At 45.6% G+C, this 25,037-nt stretch overlaps 1 protein-coding gene across 5 annotated transcripts in view; it reads left to right on the top strand.

Moving 5' to 3' along the window:
• Window positions 1-24,696, top strand: part of LOC125443139 (splicing factor SWAP) — a 113,236-nt gene extending 88,540 nt beyond the window's left edge. For 4 of the 5 annotated variants that reach the window (XM_048515076.1, XM_048515075.1, XM_048515077.1 and 1 more), the window contains 5 exons: window positions 1,689-1,844; window positions 3,634-3,753; window positions 19,698-19,865; window positions 22,056-22,128; window positions 24,322-24,696. In XM_048515076.1, the coding sequence (XP_048371033.1) occupies window positions 1,689-1,844; window positions 3,634-3,753; window positions 19,698-19,865; window positions 22,056-22,128; window positions 24,322-24,387 (583 nt within the window). In that variant the 3' untranslated portion in view covers window positions 24,388-24,696. The remainder of the gene's footprint in view (window positions 1-1,688; window positions 1,845-3,633; window positions 3,754-19,697; window positions 19,866-22,055; window positions 22,129-24,321) is intronic. The other variant, XM_048515078.1, reaches the window with a different exon arrangement.
• Window positions 24,697-25,037: the final 341 nt, after the last annotated feature.

Here is a 25,037-nt window from a genome sequence, read left to right as displayed (position 1 = left end):
TTTAAACCCTTCGGACAGGCTTTAACTGGAAATCCAAGAATCCTAGCAATCCCTCTTAAGGTATCTGGCCCTTGTAGAAAGAACTGTGAAAAAAGGAGCTTATTGCCACCTTCCTGTAGATAAAGACATCTGTTTCATGAAGAAACAGCTTCTGGCTTGCAAATTTGATTTGCCATAGCCCAGCGTGTACTTTAGAGCACATTCAAATTTGCAAATATAGTTACTTACCTAAAGACATGTTCTGAAGTCTGATGATTGTATTCATGAGCAAAAAACCCCTGCCATCTTTAGCCCATTTCCTTTCCCACCTTCCTACAGTCCTCCTTTCTTATTTTGTGCCCCAATCAGAGGAACTGTTTAGCTATGTGGGGGGCGGGGGGAGGAGGGAAGGAGGGAAGTGGAGTCAGACCTTTTATGTTCTGCTTTCAACACCAGGTTCTTATATTTCACCCAGTAGGTGGTAAAGCCCATGAAAAACATGATGCAAACAGACTCTCCGTGGTACAGTGATTTACTAGATATGAAGCATAAGACTTGGCGGGTTTAATGTGTTATGTTCTAGTTGAGAAGTTTCAAATTTCACAGCTGAGTATCAGTAAATACAAATAAGGATTGCAATAATTGGGGCGTGTGCATTCTCTTTATGTTTTGCGGAGTAATTTTGCGAGAGGGAAGAATGGTGGCGCAAGTCGAAGGGATTGTCAAAAGAAGCTATCATACAGTGACCGACTTAATGATTTTGCTGCAAAATCTTGCAACTGAAACCCATTTGTTCAGAAAGTCCCATTATATTAAGGCCACCTCGAGAGAAGCATTAATGTGGATTTCATGAATTTGGCTTCTTCGGAATAAGTCTTTTGGGGGGGGGGGGAGAGAATTGCAGGCTGCAAATTTGCTTTTCAGGTGAGCTGGAAACTTCATTTCACATTAATCATTTTTCTTTATATACTTCAATAATGGATTACTTGCTAAGCCACCTACTCTGTTTGCCCAGCTAACGAACTGTGTGTAGTAATTAGCAGAGAGAGGCATCATTAAAGGATTAGTTTCTTAAGATGAATTGATCGGCATAGGTAAACTTGGTGCCTCTGTTCCAAACTATGAGTGGAGACGAGCTAGAAATGGCTTCCTCCATGTTTGGTTGGCAAAAGCGGGAGTTTGGCAGCATTTCAGAATTCCTTACTGTCCCCCAGGGGCAACATGCAGACTCAGCTTCTAAAGATGTAGCTTGATGCACCGAGTCTTTCAATATAATGGGACTTTTAAGAGAGCCTGGTTGAGCAAGATGGTTGGTATTAACTTCAATTAATGGAGTCAGAGAGGCCTTATGAATATCTCATGCAGTCGGTTGCTGTAATAACCCACCAGCTTTGTCATGTTAAGAAAAGCTCAGCCTTTTATCACTGGAAAACTAACAGCAACGGCCCTTCCCCCCGCTTAGAACAGCAGTAAAAGATAACGCAGCCGAAGCCGCTCTGTAAAAATATCTGCATGATACTCATAAATATTTTAAACTTGATGCTGGTTCTCCTCCTGAATGTCTGGGCTCGTGTAAGTGGAAATGGTTTGAAGCATGCTTCCATTAAGGGCTGTGGTTAAGGGATGGGAGCTTTCTCCGAACCCTGGTTACCTCCCCAACGTTAAGCCCGTTTTGTTCTGAATGTGAAGTGTGTGCCTCCATATCACAGACTCCCAGAATCCACAGGGACATTGAGCATGGAGCCGTGGCTGAGCAGCCCGTCATTGGGAGCCGCAACAGAGCGCAGGAGTTCTCAGGCAGCCTCGACAGCGCAAAGATATGACTGCCGGAGCTCATTTGAGGGAGATCCCGGTAAAAGATCAAGGTGTCTGACTGACCTCCAACTTCTATCAACTGCTTATTTATTATTATTATTATTATTTATTATTATTATTATTCTCCCCCTCTCCCCCAATCTTTCTGGGAAAGATCAGATCCCTAAGCGAAGCTGCAGTATTTTCTGTAGTCCAGTGTGCCAACAGCATCTTTTGCATATGACAGAGTACCTCCCCCCTCCATTTTCCGTTTCAGGATTCCTCTTTTTTATCCCCGAGCATAGGCTAGGCATGCAAGGGGAAGGAAATGCGTACACAGCAGTTTGCAGAAAAAGCACTGCTCTCAGACCGCTTCCTCGGGGGAGAGGGTCTGCTTCTTAACGTCCCTTTTGAAGGATGCTGCCATGAGCTTTGGAGTTGCACCTGCGTCTGAAAAGGTTGCAGTAACATAACATCAAAGCTACAGTGTAAATTCCCTGTATTTTTGGAGAGAGCAAGGTAAAAAGTTTTAGAGCTGGCTCCAGAGCTTGGATTTTTTTCCCCCTCTGAAATCAGGGTGTGCTTACCGCAAGCGCTGACATATTAAGGGTATTCAAGCTCCAGGTATGTCTAGTTCATTAATTAATACATTCCCCGCCTTTCTTCCCAGTGAGGACCCAGAGGAGCTTACATCATACTCCTCCCCTCCGTTTTATCCTCACAACCATCCTGTGCGGTAGGTCAGGCGGAGAAAGTTTGACAGGCCCAGGGTCACCCAGGTTTGTCTTTTAAAGCAAATGTGAGAAATAGCCTCTAGCGCAAACCCAGCCGTTAGGGGAAATATCGGTTTGATCTGGCGTAAACTGGTGGCAGCAAACTCGACAAGGGGTAAAATTGAAAGGGCTACCAAAATGGAAAGGCGATTAGAGACACTGAGCTAGGATCCCCCCCCCCCCGCCAGATAGACTTCATTCATGATTCCCCCCCCCACCCGCCCCAAGATTCTCTTGTCTCCCATTTCCCCAGTGAATGTCTTCCGTGCCGAACAGCACACCACGCTGTTCCAACTCTCTGGGCTCTTCTGATTATCTCTGATCTTTAACAGGGGACAGGTTTCCACTTGCATTCTCTCTGTAGGGCTGAAGAATTCCAGTCACGGGCTTTTAGTTGATTTTAACAGGAATATCCAAACTAAAATGGTTACTCTCTTCAGCCTGGTACATAGAATGTTGGGTGTTGTCAGTTCCCTGAGGGCCACTAAATTTCCCAGGGGTTTAGCAAAGTCGATTCTTCTTTCCTCTCCTTCTCCTCCCCATCTATACGTGTCAGCTCTGTGTTGCCCTGTATATCTTACAAAACTGGGCCTCCTAAATCAACAGTACTGATTCAGAGAGCCTTCTCTTTTCTCAAGAGGCTCAATTCACTTGAGACAAGGAAGGTTCCTTCTGCGAGAGAAAGGGCCACCATTAGCAGAACAGATCTGCAGGATCCAACTCTCTAGTTTTAGTCCCTAAAAGATTTGCGCACACATTATCTTGGCAATTCCGTCAGAGTGTACATTATCTCCTAAACCACTGTTTAGTACAGGAGAGAATAATCAATCTAAAATGTATTTTGCTTTGGAATCAAGGGATTTGGGTACTTGAGTATATGAATGTGATTTTAAAAAAAGAAACCCACAGGAAGCTGACAATATCTCAAACCTATCTTGTTAAGGGAGAAAAAGTGTTTATGATATATTGGGGCGCACCTTTAAATGGGGCTTGGAGACCATAAGTACTGTCTGAAACCAAGAACTGAAATAAATGCCAAAGCGTTCCATCCTGAAGAAAGCTAAAACTTCCCCTCTCTCTTGTTCAGATCTCGCTCAAGATCACCCCGGAGAAGGGCCCACACACCTGAGCGGCGCAGAGAAGAAAGGTGCATTCCGACAGCTTACCGGGTTAGCAACAGTCCAGGAATGAGCAGGAGGCGTTCCAGGTAGGGGCTGAAGTGGGAGAAAATGTCCTGTAATTTTCAAGAGGTCCTTAAAGGGTTCTTCGATCTTGTTTAGAGCCAAATATTTAAATTCAGAAAATATAGAATTTTTTGTTGTTGGTGTCGCAACGCTGAGACCTAGTTCACCCTAGGCTTGGTCAATACCCTAGAAATTTGGTAAAATTCAGATTCGGATTTATATGGGCATAAAATGTTCTGTATATCCAAATAGACAAATAACATATTCGAATATACCCGAATATTTGGGTATACCTGAAAAATTCGGGTACGTCTGATTTTTTTGTATTTTTGGGTGGTTTTTTGCATTTCAGTCTGCAGGGGGCGCATTTTTAAAGCTAGCAGCATCAAAAGTTCAGGATATCATCTGGAGACTGTCCTGATGATACCACCTGAGTTGTTCAGGGGGGCCAAAGTTATAAACCCCCAAAGGGAGTCCAATGGGAGCTAACAGGAGATGCTTTCTCATGTCGACCTGTGATATAGCGAAACCATGATGGGGAAAGCCACGATAGGAAAGAGGTAACTGTACAGTTGTCCAAATTGGGTAAGAGCCCAAGCGGAAGTAGCTAGCACAGTCTCCAATTCCACTTGACCTCTGCATCGTCAGTAGTCTTGTGCAGTTCCACAGACTTCTGTATGGAGTGTTCTATGTTTGAACCAGACTTGAGTTTTGTGTAGCTTGGTTGGGTTCAAGCTGTGCAGGTTCTGCAGTTCATCTCAGTGAAATTCCAGGCTAGTGAGAGAAACCTCAGCCTGGGCTTGCAAAGTTTCCTATTCTATATATGCTTTGCCATTACCTCAGCAGTGTTATGTCTTCTGTGTTTCTCTGGAATTCTCCTGGGTCTTGTGGAGAATCTTACATCACTTTGAAGACAAACAGATTTATTGCAACTTAATAAAATTCATGGAAGCTTATATTAGCCTCTGTGCCACAAAGTGTACTTTTGTTTCCCTGTGGCATACTAACATGACTCCCCCTGTGCAATCTCAAATGTGCTATTCTTCTTAAGGAATTGAATTTAAATATTTACATTTTTAAAAGTCTCTGGGTGCAGTCGAACTGGGAACTTCTATGTCAACCTGACTGTACTTCAGCCAAGCTTCCTTCCTTCTCTTCCCGAAGACTCGGGTTTCGTTCTCTGATTAAAGGATGAAATGGAGTAGTTATTGTACTGTGATCAGGGTGCTTAAGCTTGTTAAATAGATTCTTTTGCTTCACTTTGGATACATGGCTGTGGGTCTATTGTTTATTTGTTAAAAATAGTTCTGTGCCATTTTTCTCATTGAAAAAGTTGGCTCAAGATAGTTTGCATAGTCTATGCAAAATATGGACTGAAACTTCAGTCGTGCACCTTACTATCCGTACAAAACAGTTCCTGTAATTGTCACTGGAAAAGACAATAACGCTAGGAAAAGTTGAAGGCAGTAGGGAAAGAGGAAAACTCAACATGATGTGGACAGACTCAATCAAGGGAGCCACAGCCATCAGTTTGCAAGATGTAAGCAAGGCTGTTAACGATACGATGCTTTGGAGGACATTGATTCATAGGGTCACCATGAGTTGGAAGCATCTCGATGGCACCTAACACAATGCACAATATTTTAATGCATAGAGAAGAAGGATGCATCACAACAGCTTACCTGATTAGCAGCAATCCAAGAACGGGCAGGGGATGCTCCAGGTGTGGTCGCAGGGAGGGGGAGATCGTACCGATAATAATTTAACCCTACTTTGTCACCTGGCAGTCTAAAAACCATCCGCAGAGGTCAGTTAAAGTTATTTGTGTATATGAATTAAGTGCCCTAAACAATAGCAAAGTGCCCACCCGCATACTGGACTCCAGTATTTGTCACGATGGAATGCAATACCAAGATGGAAGCGGATCTGTGCGTGCAGGGGTGTCACATGGCATCGGATGTGCGGCTTGAACCTTTGGGAGGTAACTATTTGGTACGCAAGCTGCCGAATCCCGAGACCACCTAATCTCAAATTGCGGAATTTTTCTGCTGATGAAGGCAAGCAGAGTGGGGAATAGCAAGAGCTTGCTCTCGAGTGTTATCCCCGGGGTCCTATTGCCAGCTGCCCTTCAAGGCACGTGGGAAGTCCATCTGCACCCTCTCCTTGCAGCTTCCAGAACAAACTCGGTGAATGCAGCCAAGAACAAAGTCAGTTTCAGGAGAGAGTCTGTTAACATAAGATCCATCTTTCTATCATAAACTGGTTTTAAGATGGCTTAACCGCCTTGCCCTTCTCTCCGCGGGTTCCTTTCAGGGAGGATTATGACGTGAAAGAGATGAGTATTGTATTGAAGATCTTAATCGCTTGTCGCTTCAGAACTTCACTGTGCCTTGGAAGGGAGCTCTATTTAGATTGTCACACAATAACCGGAGACTCTGAGAGAGCGCTCGGGAACTCTTTTGCAGAAGGGTGGTTTTTGCAACTGAGAGGTCTGAAAGGCTCACATGTTTTCATCCAACACAGCATTTTCATTTATTCATACAAAGCTGGGTCTGAAACGGACTTTTGATGTAGATGTACGGATTACACACTCCTTTCTTTCCTTGGTCATTTGCCTGCAGAGAAACTCCCTATGAACAGGAGAGGGTACTGGGGCACTTTTAAAGATGCTTACTCAATTAATATGGTATCGCTAGTATGGGTAGGAATAGTTTAAGTCAGGGGTCTCCAACCTTTGGCCCTCCAGATGTTCATGGACTATAATTCCCATCTGCCCCTGCCAGCATGACCAATTGGCAGAGCTGATGGGAATTGCAGTCCACGAACATCTGGAAGGCCATAGGTTGGAGTTCCCTGCCTTACACTTTATTATCACCTTGTACATCCAGACAGATGTTAATTTATTCCATTGTTTCCTATGTCAATCCACTACAAAGGAAAGATTGGTAAGAGTAAATATTGTTCAGGGTTTCTTTGAGAAAAAGCGTGTTCATCTTCATTGATTTTCAGTCCCTGGTCCAGTTTCTGAGAAGCTCCTTGTTTGAAAATTACCGAAGCTGATTATCCATATGAGCAAGAATTGTTCATGTGTCCTTAAAAACAGGAGATAGGTTTTTCTTGTATGCCTTTTGCACGTGTTTGCAGGGATGCCACGGAGTTGTTTCCATGGGTACAATAGATGCAGTGTGCACTTCTAGCAAGTCAACCCACTGCAGGAAATTCTATTTTATTTTATTGACTTTTCTCAGCGAGACTCAGGATGGATTACAGGATGTAAAACAGTGCAGGCAGACAGAGTATAAGACAGGGGTCCCCAACGTGGCTCCAGTGCCTGCTGACACATTTTCTGGCACTTGGCGGGACGGTTTTTGCCCAACAAGACTTCTGGCTGACTATTTGAGGTTGGATTGGCCATGGAGATTTGTTAGAATTGTTTTGGCTTCAGCTGCCACCATAGCGCAAGGATTTATGCTGTATTACTGAAATTAATCTGCAGCAACCATTCTGTGACTGACTCCGCCTCCTGTGGCAGCCGTTCTGTTGCTGTGCCATCCATGCTATTCAGGATTCTAAATGTGCCCACAAGTTAGGCCGTTTCCGCACGGAGGCGGAAGCGGCTGGGTCGGCGCATTTTGCGCCGACCCGACAACGCTGGGACCATCCGCATGGACGGTCCCAGAAAGAGCCGGAATGATGGAGCCGCAGAGCGCCGTTGCCCGGCCGACCCGGCATGTCCCCGGGCCTCTGGCACGTCGCCGAGGCTTGAGGACACGCCCCCCCGGTCCTGCACGCCTGCTCCAGCATCTCAGGGCAGGGGGGCGTGTCCCCAGGCCTCGGCAACACACCGGAGGCCCGGGGACAAGGTAAGTGCAGGGAGGGAGTGGGGGGGAGGCGCCTTGAAGCCTCTGCCGTTCGCACGGCAGCGGCTTCAAGCCGGCGTTTCCGGGAAAGTGCGCTTCCCAGCGCACTCCGGAAACGCCGGCTTCGCGCCAGTCGGGCGGCGCGAGGGCGGCGCGGCTGCGATGCAGCTGCACCCCCTGTGCGAATGGCGGCCTGGGGACGGCGTTTTTGCTGTCCCCAGGCCGCCATATTCCGCCCGTGCGGAAACGGCCTTAGAAAAGTTGGACCTCTGACAGAAGACAGCCAGCGACCAGTGCAGTCAGACTAGGATTACAAAATTGTCGAACGATGTGATAAATAATAATAATAATAAGAGGAGGAGTTTGGATATATACCCCTTCTTTCTCTCCTGTAAGGAGACTCAAGGTGGCTTATAAGCTCCTTTCCCTTCCTCTTCCCATAACAGACATTTTGTGAGGTAGGTGGAACTGAGAGAGTTCCGAAGAACTGTGACTAGTCCAGGGTTACCCGGCAGGAATGTAGGAGTGCAGGAACACATATGGTTCACCAGATAAGCCTCTGCCACTCAGGTGGAGGAGTGGGGAATCAAACCCGGTTCTCCAGATTAGAACCCACCTGCTCTTAACCACTACACCAAACTATCTAAAGTAAGGTAGTCTTCAAGCAATACGAAAGGTGGATTGCAAGGTATAAAACAATGCCAGGAAAGCAGGGAATACTTGCAGGAGTTGTTGCAATGGTTTACTATCCTTTTCCTTTACAAACTTGCCCTCCTGGGCTGTCACATCTTACCACAGTTCGAATCTCTGGCCCCTTCTGCACAAGCAAAATAATGCATTTTCAAACCACTTTCTCAACTGTTTGCAAGTGGATTTTGCTGTTCCGCACAGCTTCAAAGAGCACTGAAAGCAGTTTGAAAGTGCATTATTCTGCATGTGCGGAATGAGCCTCTATGTAAAAATGCCCACTGTTTCTTAGGTTCTGTGAAATGAGACCAAATGTGCTTTGCGAATCACCTTCCAAAAACAGGCATGCCTGGTTTGGGGGCAGTTGGGGCCATTAAATATGGGGTAGTTAGGGCCATTAAATAAACATGCATGCCTGGGTTTGGGGTAGGTTGGGCCATCATCTAGATAAAACTTTTTCCCGACTCCTCAGACTCGTCCTCTTAGATTGGCAACTGTGCCTTTTGTTGACCTCTCCTTCTGTACAGCAGGAAACAAATGTAGTGTGGAAATGAAATCGCAGCAGCAGCGGTGGGGGTCTGCAGAGTTCAGTGGAAGAAAAGAAAAGCCTCATTAAGATGCTTAATTTAAAATGGGGGAGGTGTTTTTTCCCCCCGCATAGTAGTCTCATCCTTACAGTCTGTTACCAGTCAGACAACTGGTGAACTGGATATTTGTGAAGAGGTGTGTGGGTTTTACAATGAAGAGGTTTCGGAGGTGGGGGGTGGCACAGTCATAACGACAGAGTTTTCCCAAAGTTGCACGCTGCTACTTTCCAAACTGTTAATTTTTATTTCCACTGGAGACATCTGCTGCAAACAGTCCAACCACTTAGCGTTTTTTCCCCGTTGTTTATAGTTTTGCTAACTATGCTGTATCCCAACCGCTTGATTTGCTCTGTGGCCTCCAAAAGTAAAAGTAGTTCTACCCTTTAGTCATCTTCATTGTCCCTGAAAGAGGAGCGCAGAGGCAAGTAAGTGCATGTTGCAGAGCTGGAGGGGAAATGTGGTTCCTGGGATAATTTGAAACGGCCGAACATCACATCCCCACATGTGTTATTGTAGGAAAGCATCCTTGAGGGTGTTTAATAGCTTAAATGCGGGACTTGGGGAGTGCTGGGTTTTCAGCTTGGCCAGTGGCTGCCTGCACGTCTGGAAAGCCTGCAGCTGCTGAAGTTCCTTGTTCACTTTTCTTGTACAAGCGGGAACAAAGAGTACGTTCTTTACATGCTTTTAAGTTCATACGGAGTAGAGATTTTCTACTGGCCTTTTGTGCCATTCAGCAGCATATTGAATTTTGATCATACGACAGTAGATGGTTTGGGCTCTAGTTCAGTGAAGAAGCTGGGAATCGGTAACTATTAAGCTTTCGGAGGATTGGAATCTTAAGATCCTTTTAAATACCGAATGTTTCTTCTGAGTGAAAGCCCTTTAACTTTTGTTGGAAGCCTTTGTGTTCTTGTTCATAAGAGTTTTTAAAATGTTGAGTTTTTGTTTGGGTACCTAAAGAAGAAGAAGAGTTGGATTTACATCCCCCTTTTCTCTCCTGCAAGGAGACTCAAAGGGGTTTACAATTCTCCTCCCCCCACAACAAACACCCTGGGAGGTAGGTGGGGCTGAGAGAGCTCCAAAGAACTGTGACTAGCCCAAGGTCACCCAGCTGGCATGTGTTGGAGTGCACAAGCTAATCTAGTTCACCAGATAAGTCTCCACAGCTCAAGTGGCAGAATGGGGAATCAAACCCGATTATCCAGATGAACGTGCATCTGCTTTCAACCGGGTTTTATTCCCCACTCTGCCACTTGAGATGTGGAGGCTTATCTGGTGAACCAGATTAGCTTGTGCACTCCAACACACGCCAGCTGGGTGACCTTGGGCTAGTCACAGTTCTTTGGAGCTCTCTCAGCCCCACCTACCTCACAGGGTGTTTGTTGTGGGGGGAGGAGGGAAAGGAGAATTGTAAACCCCTTTGAGTCTCCTTGGAGGAGAGAAAGGGGGGATATAAATCCAACTCTTCTTCTACCTTTACCTTTTTTCTTATGTTCACTCACTGCCTCCGTAATACAAGCTTGGTTCCTATCCTCTCTGGGCACAGTAGCTCTTGTGGATTTGGATTTCTAAATTCTCTTCCCTCCCTCCCTATGCAGTCTGCCATGCATTCTGCTATGCTAACTCTAGGAATAAGTGGGACCACCAGAAATAGAATGGGGAGGGAGAGATGGCAAAAAAAAAAACATCCCCCCCCCCCTTTTCCACTGTTTGTTCTGTCTGGTATATTTCACCACATGGATTCACAAGAGACATTCACCTGCTTAGCTTGAGCTGATGCGATGTATTCTCATCTGTACCCAGGATTTTCTGGCAGCTGCTGATCCCTGTACTTTTTGAATCCAGGAGATCTCAGTGCAGGCTGCTTTGTGCTTTATTTTCTAGGCAGAAGGTCAGATGCTCACAAGCCCAAGGCTGGCTTTTCTTGTCCTCTTGAGCGCAGAAATGGGCTTGCAAGAGAGGACAAATACTAATGAGTTGTTCACTGTAATTGGCAAACAAAACAAAAAACAAAGCACAAGCTTACTTTGGATAGTGAAAAGCATATGCTATTGCAGTAAGCATATACTTTTGAAATTGAATTCACTGTAGAAGCAATTCATCTTTGTTCAACTCAGCCTTTCTCTGTAAATCGTGGATTGTTTTCCTGCATAAGACTTGCTTGTATCCCTACCACTCTGTTTATTGGGAGGTCCCTGTGGCTCTCTGTCTTCACGTGCTGTACGTGAATCGTGAGAGCTATTTTCTGAAACTTGGCTTGAGGCACAAATTAACTGTGTTTTGCGTAGGCATATTGGTTTCTTTGGAGCTCGGCTCTCCTCCTTTAATAATGAACACATAAGAAAAACCTTGCTGGCTGGTCAGGTATCGTGTTTCACACGGGACCCCTTTATGGCCAAAACCATAAATAGAGCACAAAAAAACTGAACTCACAGGAAATGCAAATGCTATTCAGTTCTGTTTCATAGAAAGCGTTCAGGCTCTATTATGCGCGCCAACTGATAACCGTGAAAATTCAGCGTAACTGTGACATTGACAAAAAGTACAACTGTAACGGTATGCTAAGTCCTGGAAGCCAGATGTGACAATAGCACAATGTAAGCATCCTAGCACCCAAACAAACAAAAATACAAAGAGTTCGAGAAAACCCGGTCTATCAAATGTATTCCCTTTTCGATGGGTTCTATTCCCCTTCCTCATCTTTTTGGTCAATTTCCTTCTGCCTGTACATCCTTCGGAGCTGAACGTACATAATAACAAAGACAAATCAGGTATTTCATCTATTGTGCTAAACTGCAAGTCATAAATATTAATACATATACATAAATGCAACCATTGAATAATAATTGAACTCCATACAGCTTAGGGAATATATTTGACAGACCTGTTTTTCTCATACTCATTGTATTTTTATGTTTGTTTGGGTGCTAGGATTCTTAATTTGTGCTATTTTCTGTACCTTTAAGGAAGTAAAGTGGTTTACAATTGCCTTCTTTTCTCCTCCCCACAACAGACACTTTGTGAGGTAGATGGGATTGAAAGAGTTTGGGGAGAACTGGGACCAGCCCAAGGTTGTTTGTGGAGGTTGTATGTGGAGGAGCAGGGAATCAAACCTGGTTTGCTAGATTAGAGTCCTCTGCTCATGTGAAGGAGGGGGGAATCAACCCCATCCAGATCAGAGTTTACCGCTCTTAACCACTACACCACGCTGGCCAGCATTTCTGCCCCTCGTGTTCTTTGACCTGTTCAGTACAAGCCAAAATTCTTTCAACTAGCTGACACTATATCGGTATTTATTTATTTAGAAGAAGAAGAGTTTGGATTTATATCCCATCTTCTTCTCCTGTGAGGAGACTCAAGGTGCTTTACAAACTCCTTCTCTTCCTCTTTACAAACTCCTTCTCTTCCTCTCCCCACAACAGACTTTACAAACTCCTTCTTTACAAGACTTTACAAACTCCTTCTCTTCCTCTCCCCACAACAGACACCTTATGACAGTGGTGGCAAACCTTTGGCACTCCAGATGTTATGCACTCCAGATGACTACAATTGTAGTCCATAACATTGTATTGTAGTCCATAACATCTGGAGTGCCAAAGGTTCACCACCACGGCCTTATGAGGTAGGTGAGGCTGAGAGAACCCTAAGAGAACTGTGGCTTGCCCAGAGTCACCCAGCAGGAATGTAGGAGTGCGGAAACACATCTGGTTCACCAGATAAGCTCTGCCCCTCAGGTAGAGGAGTGGGGAATCAAGCCCGGTTCTCCAGATTAGAATCCACCTGCTCTTAACCACTACACTACGCTGGCACTCAACTACACTGAACTTCATTGTCCAGGTAGTTGCCCACTTGCCCCATTTAGAGATCAGTTACCTAGTCTGCATTGATTTTCCCCATCCTGAATAATTGGGTGTAATCCTCAAGCACAGCCACCACATTGCTCACCAGTTCCAACTCATTTATGAACAAGCTATGAAGTTGTGGCCTCAGTACCGACCCTCGTGGTACCCTGCTATTCCCCCTAAGAGCTGTCCATTTATTCCTCCTGTCTGTTTCCTGTAATTTAACCATTTTTTCAAAAATCCACACCCTGCACCTTCGAATAACAATATCACAGAAAACATGGTGTTCAAAAGAGGATGTGATGGCTTTGGATATTTGGAAATGGTGCTTTTTCACTCGGCCACGCTATAAAAATAACCTTTGAAATAACATACTCAGGCCGTTTAAAAAAATCAATAGCCTTTTATTAAATCTAGTTGGCCATTTTCTTCTGCGTTTCTTACTCTGCGGGTCTCGCACAGCTACAGATATTCTGTCGTGTACTTTTAAATGTCTTTGGCATTGCATAATTCACTGTTTACGAAATAGACTTTTGATAGCCGCTGAGGTGCTGTCCCTTGTATTCCGTCCTCTGTATTCCATTCCACCTTTGGAATTACATCTGGAATTGATCGCCGCTGAGCTGGGCTACTGATATCTAGATCTGTGATATTTTGGAGTTATTGGATATTTTAAAATGATTTTAACTAAGATGTAATTTATTATTTTATTGGGGTTTATTGATTTTGTTTTGGTGTTTAATTTGTACACCGCCCAGAGCCCTCAGGGGATGGGGCGGTATATTAAATGCAATCAATCAATCAATCAGTCAATAGTTAGCATTGCCCCATGTTGAATATAAACCCTAAAGCAGTGATGGTGAACCTTTTCGAGACCAAGTGCCCAAATTGCAACCCCAAACCCACTTATTTATCGCAAAGTGCCAACATGGCAATTTAACCTAAATACTGAGGTTTCAGTTTAGAAAAACCGGTTGGCTCTGTGACATGCGTTACTCGGGAGTAAGATTGGTGGTAGTCAGTGGCTTTACTTTGAAGCAACCATGCAACTCTTCCAGCAGGTAAATCACGACCCTAGGAGAGTTTACTCAAAAGCAAGCCCCATTGCCAGCAACCGAGCTTACTCTCAGGTAAAGGATCACGCTTTAGTTCTTCGCATGAAAATCAGTGGGGTTTAACAGCGCTTAACTTCCCCAAAAGTAGGTCTTAGGTTTAATGCTAATAATTGAGCCCAGCGGCCCAGGCCAGCCTAGATTTGTGGAGGGGGGTGTGTGACTCTGTTTGCGCATGCCCACAGAGAGGGCTCTGAGTGCCACCTCTGGCACCCGTGCCATAGGTTCGCCACCACTGCCCTAAAGGAATGTGATTCATTCTCACACAGTACGATGCAGCTTGCTCAGGTGGAGCATTTACATGTTAAATGAGCGGCAAAGATAAGTTTGATTATGATTGTCAAGTCCCTCGTTTCCAGCTCCTGGTCTCCTGTCTTCTAGGAGGGCAAGCTGTGTTGATTTGCATTACAAGGGCTAGTTTCAACTCCAATAGCCTCGGAAAGACCAACAAGGTTTCCAGGGCATGACCTTACGAGATTTAACGCTCCCAAGGGAGCTTATACCCTGGAAATCGTGTTGGTCTTTATGGTGTGACTGGACACAAATCTTGCTTTCCCATATCACAAGAGTCCAAAACCGAGCTTGATGGCCAGTTGTTACTTTCTAGCAGCCAGCTGTCTTCGTGGTTGGCTTGCTTCAGTGCTTTATCTTCACTGAATAACGAAACGTGGCTGACTTCACTATTGACAGCACTCTTTCAGCCTTTTTTGCAGGATGGATGGATGTGGAGACAGAGAGATGGAGATGCATACATATTGGAGCCAGCATGGTGTAGTGGTTAAGAGCAGGTGGATTCTAATCTGGAGGACTGGGTTTGATTCCCCACTCCTCCAGCTGAGTGGCAGAGGCTTATCTGGTGAACCAGATGTGTTTCCGCACTCCTACATTCCTGCTGGGTAACCCTGGACTAGTCACAGTTCTTCGGAACTCTCAGCCCCACCAACCTCGCAAGGTGTCTGTTGTGGGGAGAGGAAGGGAAAGGAGCTTGTAAGCCACCTCGAGTCTCCTTACAGCAGAGAAAAGTGGGGTATAAATCCAAACTCCTCCTCCTCCAGTTGGCCATGCCAGCAGAGGCTGATGGGAATTGTAGTCCATGAACATCTGAAGCGCCAGAGTTGGACACCCCTGTTGTACAGGAGTGGGGTAGGCAGTGGAAAACAACCCTTAAACATAACTAGAACAAGTCGTGGTGTGGCATCACCCCGTTGGTCAGTAACAACTCGGTAAATGCGCAAGAGACTACCTTTACTTTTATAGTAGAGCAATGAAAAAAGTGCATAAATCTCGTTCCAGTATTATGACTTTTCTTGGGTTTTAATAGGGGCATTTTAATAGGGGCGCAACTCCTACATCTGTCACCAGTATACTTTAGACCCTGGCTCTTGATTTTTACGATCAGCTGCTCAAAGGTGCCTTCTGTGTGGCTTTCAGAAAATGAGAGCCAGGCACCTTGGCTGCTCCAGCGAGGTTGATACTTAAGCTTATATCGTCTTCCTTAAACAGAGTGTGCCCAACCGCAGTCAGGGGGAAACGTGAGCATGTTGAGTTACTGCTAGAAGGTTGATTTGGCAGCTGTCACCTAAAGGAGCTTCAAGGTTGCCGAGCAAATTGTCAGATTGTTCACAGAGGCCTAACAAATCCATGCAACTCGAATATGATTCAGTCAGGCTGGGCACTGTTGGGAAACCAGCTGATAGCTCTGCACTTGCCAACCATGTACAAAACTAAGCTTTCTCTTTTCTGCCCCTTTCCCCAAACTCGGTGTTCCACAGACGCTGTTTCTCAAGACAGCTTGCTTCATCCTGCCAGGGATGGCCTCAGTACCAGACCCACTGACTGCATAGGATGCTGGTGTTGGCAGGATTTTGATTAGAAGAAGAAGAGTTGGATTTATATCCCCCCTTTCTCTCCTGTAAGGAGACTCAAAGGGACTTACAAACTAATCTAGTTCACCAGATAAGTGGCAGAGCAGGGAATCAAACTCGGTTCTCCAGATTAGAGCGCACCTGCTCTTAACCAGTACACCATGCTACCCAGTGGTCTTGTTAGCTGGCCAGTGGTCCTCAGTACTTTGGGTGGCGCTCAGTGATAGTTTCATACAGAAAATTTTCCAGTGCTTTGTTCTTCCAAAGAAGTCTTTTTTCCCCATTTCTGTTGTTTCATTGTTTCATAAAATTAATAACTTGAATGAATGCCTTTGCCAAGGCAATATCAGATAATCTTGGCAGTTTCAGAGTGGTAATAAATGTTTTTCAGGTGACTCCCTAAGAATTGGGTGAGAGCGCGTATATGTCTTAATAACCCCCGCAGATCCTGTTTGGTTGTGGAGGTCAGATCAAAACCAAAGCTCACATTCTCATTTGTATGACTCTTCTCACATGTTCAAAGGGATATTGCCAATCTTATGGGCAACTAATAAGGGATGCAAGTCATCTATGGAGTGTTGCCGTGAAACTGAGGCACCCTCGCTGACCTCTGTGGAAGAGAGTTATATCCTGTTGAAACAGATGAGTGGATAGCCTTCTCTTCTGCAGTATATCATGCAGAGGTCTTTGGGTTTGCCGAAATTAATGTGTCAACAATTTTCAGTGCCTTGGGCTTTTGTGAAAATCTAAACAATGGAAGGAAAGTGCATGCTTTATTTTCTTGAAAGGTTCAGAAGTATCATTCCAGTATGGATAATTTCCACACAAAACTTTTAAGTTTGCTTGATTGTAGCGCTTAAGCCAGACCAAAAGTGGGGTGTTTTATCTGAATTTTAAATGAAAGCGTTTGTTGCTCTTGAGACATGGGGTACTACTGTGTTTCCCCGAAAATAAGACAGTGTCTTATATTAATTTTTGCTCCCAAAGATGCTCTATGTCTAATTTTCAGGGGATGTCTTATATTTCTGTGTTCTGTTCGTCGGGCATGCTTCCAAACAAAAACTTTGCTACGTCTTACTTTTGGGGGATGCCTTATATTTCACGTGACTTCTTAGCAAAAAAACCTCTACCATCGCCTTTACTTCTTCCGTGGGATGTCCTTATGTATTTGGGATTAAAAAAACAGGGTATTAAAATTTCGTTCTCTAAATGTAACGCGGTAAACAAATTTATGTTTTCAGCCCTGTCCAACAGCCCTGTCCTCCACTGCGCCAGCCACCGCTACTAAAGAGACTTCCCAGCGGTGTGAAGGGGCTTAAAATGCAAAAAAGCCGCCCTACCTCTCTTCCCAGAGGTAGGGAGGCTTTGTTGTGTTATACCAGGGGTCTGCAACCTGTGGCTGTCCAGATGTTCATGGACCACAATTCCCATCAGCCCCTGCCACCATGGCCAATTGGCTATGGTGGCAGGGGCTGGTGGGAATTGTAGTCCAGGAACATCTGGAGAGCCACAGGTTGCAGACCTCTGTGTTATACGGTGGTGTAAATCTGAAGCCCCGGCTGCCAGCCCAAAGGGGGCGATGGCTGGAAGGAAGCTGACTGACATCGACTCTTCCTCTGGCCGCTCCTCCACAATGTTGGCGGGGGCACAAGGACACTGGCCTAGTCCCCCACCGCTCCTGCCAGTTGATTCCTCCCCCCACCCCTTGGATGGGGCTATTTGTTTAGGAACTCAGGTTTTTCTTATAAATTCACATCGTTGTTTTTCGCAGTGCCAAGCGGCATGGAAGAATTTCAGGTCAGGGCATTTGGAGGCTGGGTCCAGAAGTGATTTGACGAGCCTGGTGCTCTGTTGGCGATCTCCAGCATAATGTGGATACACCCACCCACCCCCAGTTGGGAATTGGAGGGTGGAGAAGTCGGTGAGAGCCACCCAGCACTCTGAAGACTGCGAGGCCCCTTCCTCATGGCCCAATAAACGCAGGATAACAACGGTGAAAACCCCGCAAGGTTCCCGCCCCTAATGCGGGTGTGCCCCATGTTACCCCCCCCCAAAAAAACGGGTTTTACCTGAATTGTTCTATCCATGGGGCATTTTGAAAAGCCTGGGTCACAGCCGCTTGCATGCGAACGGCCCAGGCAGGAGGCCTTCTCCGCGGCTGCGTGTTCTGCTGTGGTGTCCCTTTTCGCCTGTATCTGCGTGTCCACGCATCAACGGGAGGCGGGTGGGCATAAAACCCCGATCCTTCATGCAAAGACGCGACGGCAGCCCGTATTGCCTCCACGGGCTCCTGTCGCAGCCTACACAGAGGTGTGCAAACGGGACAAGAGGGAGAGCGGGTTCATTTATCCCTCCTGCAACCCAGTTGCCCTGTGCTGTGCTGAAAGGGCCTGAAGGTTGCCTTCTGTTCCCCCAGCTGCTGCCCAAGTTAATTGATCACTCTTTTGCCCTGATGGGAGAAGGCAGTGGATGAAGGCAGTATGAAAAGAACAGGCCCAAGAGCATATTCCTAAGCCATCAAATAGCCCGTGACAGTCATGAGAAGCCAAACTGCTGCAAAGAATGTTTTTGAAGCCCTGTTCAAAATATATGCTCCTTTACTGTTATTTTTTTATTGTACATCACCTTGGGCCTTTTTTTTTTTTAAATCAAAGAGGAGGTTCATAAATCTCTGCAGTTTTGCCGCCATTGATACGAGTGAGACGACAGAACAGGAGTTTGTGGTCCCCCAAGAATGGGCCATTCCTTGGAAAGAAACATCAGGGAAGCTACAGGCTACGGGGGGCGGCAACTGTGATAGATCGCGGAACATTTTGTGCTGTTCCCTTGTTATATCGACAATAAAAAGGATTTTTATGTTCCCGTAAAACGTCTTCCTCTTGCGGTAGCGATTGACAGTTGTGTCTATCGGGCACGTTATCTATTCAAAGTAATCTCATGCCCGCTGCTGCAGCTGAGGCAAATGGGTGGGGCCAAACTGCTCATTACACGGGAGAGCCGTACTTGGAGTTCGAGACTTCTTTAAAAGGCTTCGGAACCGTTGCTGGGGGCCCAAATTTAATTCAGGCTGGTAGCGGTAGGGATTATTCTTTGGGCCCAATTTGGAGCCATATAATGTAGGGCAAAGCGACTTTCTTTCTCACCCATACCCAGTTTCCTTTTAATGACCTAAAAAAGGTCGGTAGGAAGTCTGGAGCAGCTCCCATGTAGCTAAGCATTTGGCTCTGGCATTTTGTTCCTGTGCATTAATGTTGAAGTTTCTCAGAATGTGAAGTTTGGCTTTAAAGAGCCGACTTCCATGCAAATATTAAGCACATTTGCAGCAGTTTCCTCGCTAAGGAGCAGCAGTGGCATAGGAAGTTAAGAGCTCATGTATCTAACCTGGAGGAACCGGGTTTGATTCCCAGCTCTGCCGCCTGAGCTGTGGAGGCTTATCTGGGGAATTCAGATTAGCCTGTACACTCCCACACACGCCAGCTGGGTGACCTTGGGCTAGTCACAGCTTCTCGGAGCTCTCCTCTCAGCTCCCACTCCACCCTCTACAGGGTCCCATTTGTTCGTTACCTTCTAGCCTCTTCCCCTCACAACAGTGAGGGGGGAAGGGCAAGGAGATTGTCAGCCCCTTTGAGTCTCCTGCAGGAGAGAAAGGGGGGATATAAATCCAAACTCTTCTTCTTCTAAGGTTCGTTCTCCCTTCTTTGAAACACCAAATACTTCTAGATCACTGGTATGACCATCGCAGTTCCATCATTAGAAGTAAACTGGGATCAGCAACTTTTCAGGGCGAACTCCCACCGTCTGTCTTCTCTGGGAGATGGTGAATTTGAAGTTTTTTGGAGAGCTTCTGGCTTTTTGTGCTGTTGATACTGCAGAGGAATTGCTTCCGTCAGAATTGGAAGGACTTCTTTTTAACAGCGTTGTGTTCCCCCCCCCCTCCCCGCTTCAGCTTGCCACATAGTTTCAAGATGAAGTAAATTGCTTTTGTTTTGTTTTGTGGTTTTTTTTCCTTCTCAGAAGCCCTCATGAAAAGAAGAAAAGGAGATCTCACTCCCACACCAAGTCCAAAGCAAGGTCTCACTCTCCCTCCGTCTCTCCGGGCAAGCAGTCTGCACTTAAGAATGCCACCCATTCAGCCAGCGTCTCTCCTGTGGAGAGTAGAGGATCCAGTCAAGAACGGTCCAGGTAACGGGCTCTATTAAGTCTGCGTGTTGGCTTTTGTCTACTTGCAAGCCAATCAGTCCATCAATACAAGAGCCTTTATTGGCATAGTTATAATACATCCTCCCCAAAGAAAACACTGATCAAAAAATCTCTTAATAACAGAGATTTCTAGCAAAAACTTGGCCATCAATTCGCAAACTACAAGATCAGAATTATTTTAACAAGCTTAAGATCTTTTGCGTACCTGATATCCTATCACAGTTCAAAAAAAAGAGCGTTTGCATATTATCCCTTAATTCCCTTGTATTTAGTGCAGTAGAAGAGGGAATGGGCTAAGGCAGTGATGGCAAACCTTTTCGAGACTGAGTGCCCAAATTGCAACCCAAAACCCACTTATTTATCGCAAAATGCCAACACGGCAATTCAACCTGAATACTGAGGTTTTAGTTTAGAAAAAAATGGTTGGCTCCGAGGCGTGCGTTACATGGGAGTAAGCTTGGTGGTAGTTGGTGGCTTTGCTTTGAAGCAACCGTGCAACTCTTCGAACGGGTGAATCACGACCCTAAGAGGGTTTACTCAGAAGCAAGCCCCATTGCCAGCCACCGAGCTTACTCCCAGGTAAAGGATAGTGCTTTAGTTCTTCACATTAAAATCAGTGGGGTTTAACAGTGCTTAACAGGGTTACCTACATTTCTTCCCCAAAACTAGGTCTTAGGTTTAATGCTAATAATCGAGCCCAGTGGCCCAGGCCAGTCTAGATGTGGGGCGACTTCCATCGATGAACTTCCTGCTTCTGGCGTGTGCCCACAGAGAGGGCTCTGAGTGCCACATCTGGCACCCGTGCCATAGGTTCGCCACCACTGGGCTAAGGTTTCCAGTTGATTTGAGTTACAGGCGCAGAATCTCTTCGCACCCTTGTTTTTTTTAAATTCCCACATCAGTGCTAAAGGCAGAATGTTAAACCTAGCCATTGTTAAACCTAGTTCATTCTTTCTGTAACCAGTGGATGAGAGGGGAGATCTGTGAATTGATATAATTGAGCCAAAGGCCCCTTCCGCACATGCAGAACAATGTACTTTCAGTCCACTTTCAATGCACTTTGCAGCTGGATTTTACTGTGCAGAATAGCAAAATCCACTTGCAAACAATTGTGAAAGTGGATTGAAAGTGCATTATTCTGCATGTGCGGAAGGGGCCGAAGCGAAGTATTCAAGCTGCAGTTTGATTGTCTTACTGAGAATCTGATACAGTAGTAAATGGTCAAGACTATCTGCCCTTTTTCTGGCCGCATCTGCGCCAGTTCTTTCTGAACAATTGTAGCTTTCATCTGAATTCATTTCAAGAATTACATACTTTCTTTCCATGCTGTTTACTACAGCCACAGCAGCGTTTAGAAATAGCCACTTTGCATGAGAAGACAGCGCTGAGTGCTGCTTCTGGGAAAATACACTCCAATGAGCCATTCGCACTCAAGCATCCTACGGGAGAACGGCTGTCCTGTGGAACTTTTCAGCAGTAATTTAACACCAACCCTCCTGCTGCTCAGCTGTGAACCCTGATAGCCACATTTGAGGCAGCCATCTGTAAACTTGGCTGCACCAATGTAGCGTAGTGTGGAAGGAGCTGAACTTTGCGTGGCGGAGACCTAAAGCAGTCTTCGGCCAGTCATTAGTTTTCTGCCTAACCACCTGTGCTAGGATAAAAGAAGGGAGGAGAATTTTTTGTGTGCTGCCCCAAACTCCTAGGAGAAAGGCAGACTAAGGTTGTAGTGGAAGAAAGAGAAAGAAAACAGCCACTGGCGAGAATGCACCAGCAATAAAAGATCGGCCAGCTTTGAATGGAGTCCCTCTAGATGTTTTAAAATCAGTTTTCCTTTTACTTACAGTATTTTGTATTTATAAAAGTGCTTTTCCGGAGCGTTCAAAACCGTGACACATTAATCTTTACAACAAACCCAGGCCGGTTTTATAAGCCCTACAAAGAAGTGAACCTTAATGGTGTTGTCGGAAGGCAGCCTGCAGCAGAAAGCAGCGGTGTTGAGACAGAAGACTGGGATGAGATTTGAGTACGGGCAGCTCCGATTAAGGGGGGGCGTGCTCTCAAGCCGTTGCCCTCTGCAAGTTCTGTTTCTTATGCGAGTTGAATACCCAGATGTCCATATTCATGTGCCACTACCAGGATGTTGATGTGTGTCCCCTTTCTGATTTTTAGGGGAGTTTCTTTGGAAAAAGACGGCCAGATCTCTTCAGCCATTGTGTCATCAGTACAGAGTAAAATAACTCAGGTACCGTTTACTATGTTAATGCATCGTGGGTAAAGAATGAACAGCTTTGTAATCGTATTGCAGCCTGTTTTAATTACAGCTTCGATAGTAGTATGGCTCTAAAAGGGCATTGCAAATGGTCTGGAGTCATTGCCCTTTCAAAACCGAATGTGTCTGGTTTATAAGGCACGTTTCCTTGTTTACCTGCCTCATTGCTGAGGTCTGTTTCTTGAGATCAGTCAAACTCCTTTACAGCCTGAGTTCTTTTCAGAGCCGCAGGGAAGTCAGCCAGCCACTCGCTTATCACTCGAACCAGATGGAGTCCTCCTTCAAGTTCTCCAGATCTGAGTCCGCCATTCTTACACAGTATACCACATTGGCCACCCCTTCAGATTCTGCACATGCCCTTCCCAAGGGCACCTACCTGACTTGCCACTAAATCTGAACTTAAAACGAACTTTTGCCTGAGTTGCCAGCAACTTACCCCCCTTCGGGGATTGGGCAGTATACCAAATCCAATAAATAGTAATAATAATAGGTAATCTCAAAAGCAGATTGGCCTGAAGATCTCACATATACATTTTAAGGGGGGGTGGGGGCAGCTTCCCTTCACTCCCTGGGCTTCTCTTTTCTCCTGCCTTGCAGTAAGGCGGCGGCTGCTCTCTTGAAATAATAAAATTGTACTGTGAGTAATGAATTCATGAATTCAATTCACAAACCCGTCATGAGCACGGGGATATATCAGAAGCCATAAAGCCGCGCTTATATAGAAGACGGTGTTTGGCTCTGGGTTGGGCATGCAGAGCTGGTGAGCTTAGTGGTGCTTGACTTTTGTTTCCATGGAGGAATTCGGGTCTGTTGGAAAACACTTCTCTGCTTTCGGGAGCCCAGCCCAATTAGCCATGCTGGCAGGGGCTGATGGGATTTGTAGTCCATGAACCTCTGGAGAGCCACAGGTTGCAGACCCCTGATATAAGTCATCTGTGACTTGATGACACTTTCCACCACCACAGTAATCCAGGGAACATGGCTGAATTCAAACACCCTGTTCCCCGAAATCATGGTTTGTGGGTCAGGAATGGGTCTGGTGGGTTTGCTTCCTCCCCACCATTTGTACACTCCCCCCTCCCTGTTCTATTTTCTTCTTGCCGTAGTTTGTTGTCACACCTGAATTTTTTAACCGAGGGATCCCATCTCTTTTTAGCTGTGTTTACAGTGTGCTGCTCATCCGAAAAGTCTTTTTATGAATATCGTTTGAGGCTGATGAATGTTGTTTTATGTCCCTAGCTTGGCTTTATTATTGATATTTCTTAAGTAGCGGTTTATGATTTTATTGTGTTTGTGAGCTACCTTGAGCAGTCTCTGAACAGGCATCGTATACATCTTCTACACAGTAATTTAGCAAGCTCTCACGAACACTAACCAGCTGTTGCCTCCAAACTGGGAGTTGCTATTCCCCGTCAAAACCTGATGTTCAATCACAATTTTCTCAATGCAGATCCAGCGACTACTAGGCCAAGGTGGAATAGGGGAAGATGGTGCATGCCATAACTCCAAATTAAGTTTTAGAGATCAGAAAAATGGAATATCTGATGCACTAATAATTAACCATGTGCAAGAACACATGACGTGGTGCAGAGTGGTGAGCTGCTGTTCCGCAGTGGAAGCTCTGCTCACGACCTGAGTTCGATCTCAACGGAAGTCTGTTTCAGGTAGCTAAGTTTGACTCAGCCTTCCATCTTTCTGAGGTCAGTAAATTGAGTCCTGGGGGTAAAGTATAAATGACTGAGAAAGGCAATGGGAAATCATAGACATAGTCTGCCTTGTAAACATCATGAGACGATGTCACTCCATGAGTCAAAAATGACCCAGTGCTTGTACAGGGGGAAACCTTTCTCTTCCTCAAGGAGTTTCTTATTTATACAATCAATGACAGCATGTCGGAGTCTAGCCTACCAGCCAACTGGACCCACCTGCTAGGTTGAAGTGACATCTTCAGGGTGAGTGGGGCATGACCATCTCTCCAGGGTATGCGGGCCTCAACAGTTCCAGGAGGAAGTACCACCGTCGGCAGAACGAATCCAACCCATACCTTTCTTGTTTATTTGGCACACTTTTGCTGGTTCTTGGCCACGGCACAAGTGACTTGCATCGTGTGGACTGTCACTAGGGTGAGTCCAGCAGGTGCTGATTGTTTCCCTGTCTTCCTTGCAGGATCTCATGGCCAAAGTGAGGGCTATGCTTGCAGCTTCCAAAAACATCCCTACCAGTGCCTCCTGAGACCAGCTATCCAGAAGACCTTCTGCATCTGGAAGCTTCGATCAGACGGCTCCCAGCATCCTGATTCCCTGACAGTGGATTTACAAGGAGCTAAACAAAACCCTTTGCTATGTACCCTTGGAACTTTGATCCATTTTCCACGTGGAACGTCTCGTCAGCAAGGTGCTGGTGCGGGAGGGATTGTAAATCACGTTTCGACCGGTGCTTCAGTAACGTTTTGCAATGGAAAGGGGTCTGTATATTTGTAAATACAATGTTTTTGTGAGTGTAACTCAATAAAAATTGCGGAGGAGCCCTTTTTATTAGCTATATGCTGAGATGCTCTTTTCCCCCCTCCCCGCTTTTTAATAGTTTAAAATGGCTTCATTCGGAGCTTTTCGTTCAAGGCACCTGTTGCTGTTTTGAAGCGCGGCGGGATAAAATGCTTTCAGCTCACATACATGCAGCCCTTAATTGCATTTATTTAAAACATTTCCTTCCCACGTTTCTCCACCGATGAACTCAAACACCAATTGCATAACCCTGTCAGCGTGCCAGAGAGTGCCACTTCACTTGCTTTTAGTACACATTTTTCTGTGTTGCGTTGTTCATTTCACTTTATTTTTTAAAAAGTAAACAACATGCGGCTTTTCCCAAGCTCAAAACAGCTT

Source organism: Sphaerodactylus townsendi, linkage group LG13 (genome assembly GCF_021028975.2).
Source record: "Sphaerodactylus townsendi isolate TG3544 linkage group LG13, MPM_Stown_v2.3, whole genome shotgun sequence".
In the NCBI taxonomy this organism is placed as follows: Eukaryota; Metazoa; Chordata; class Lepidosauria; order Squamata; family Sphaerodactylidae; genus Sphaerodactylus; species Sphaerodactylus townsendi.
The sequence above is the reverse complement of the archived record's forward strand: the minus strand, read 5'-3'. Positions and strand labels throughout refer to the sequence as shown.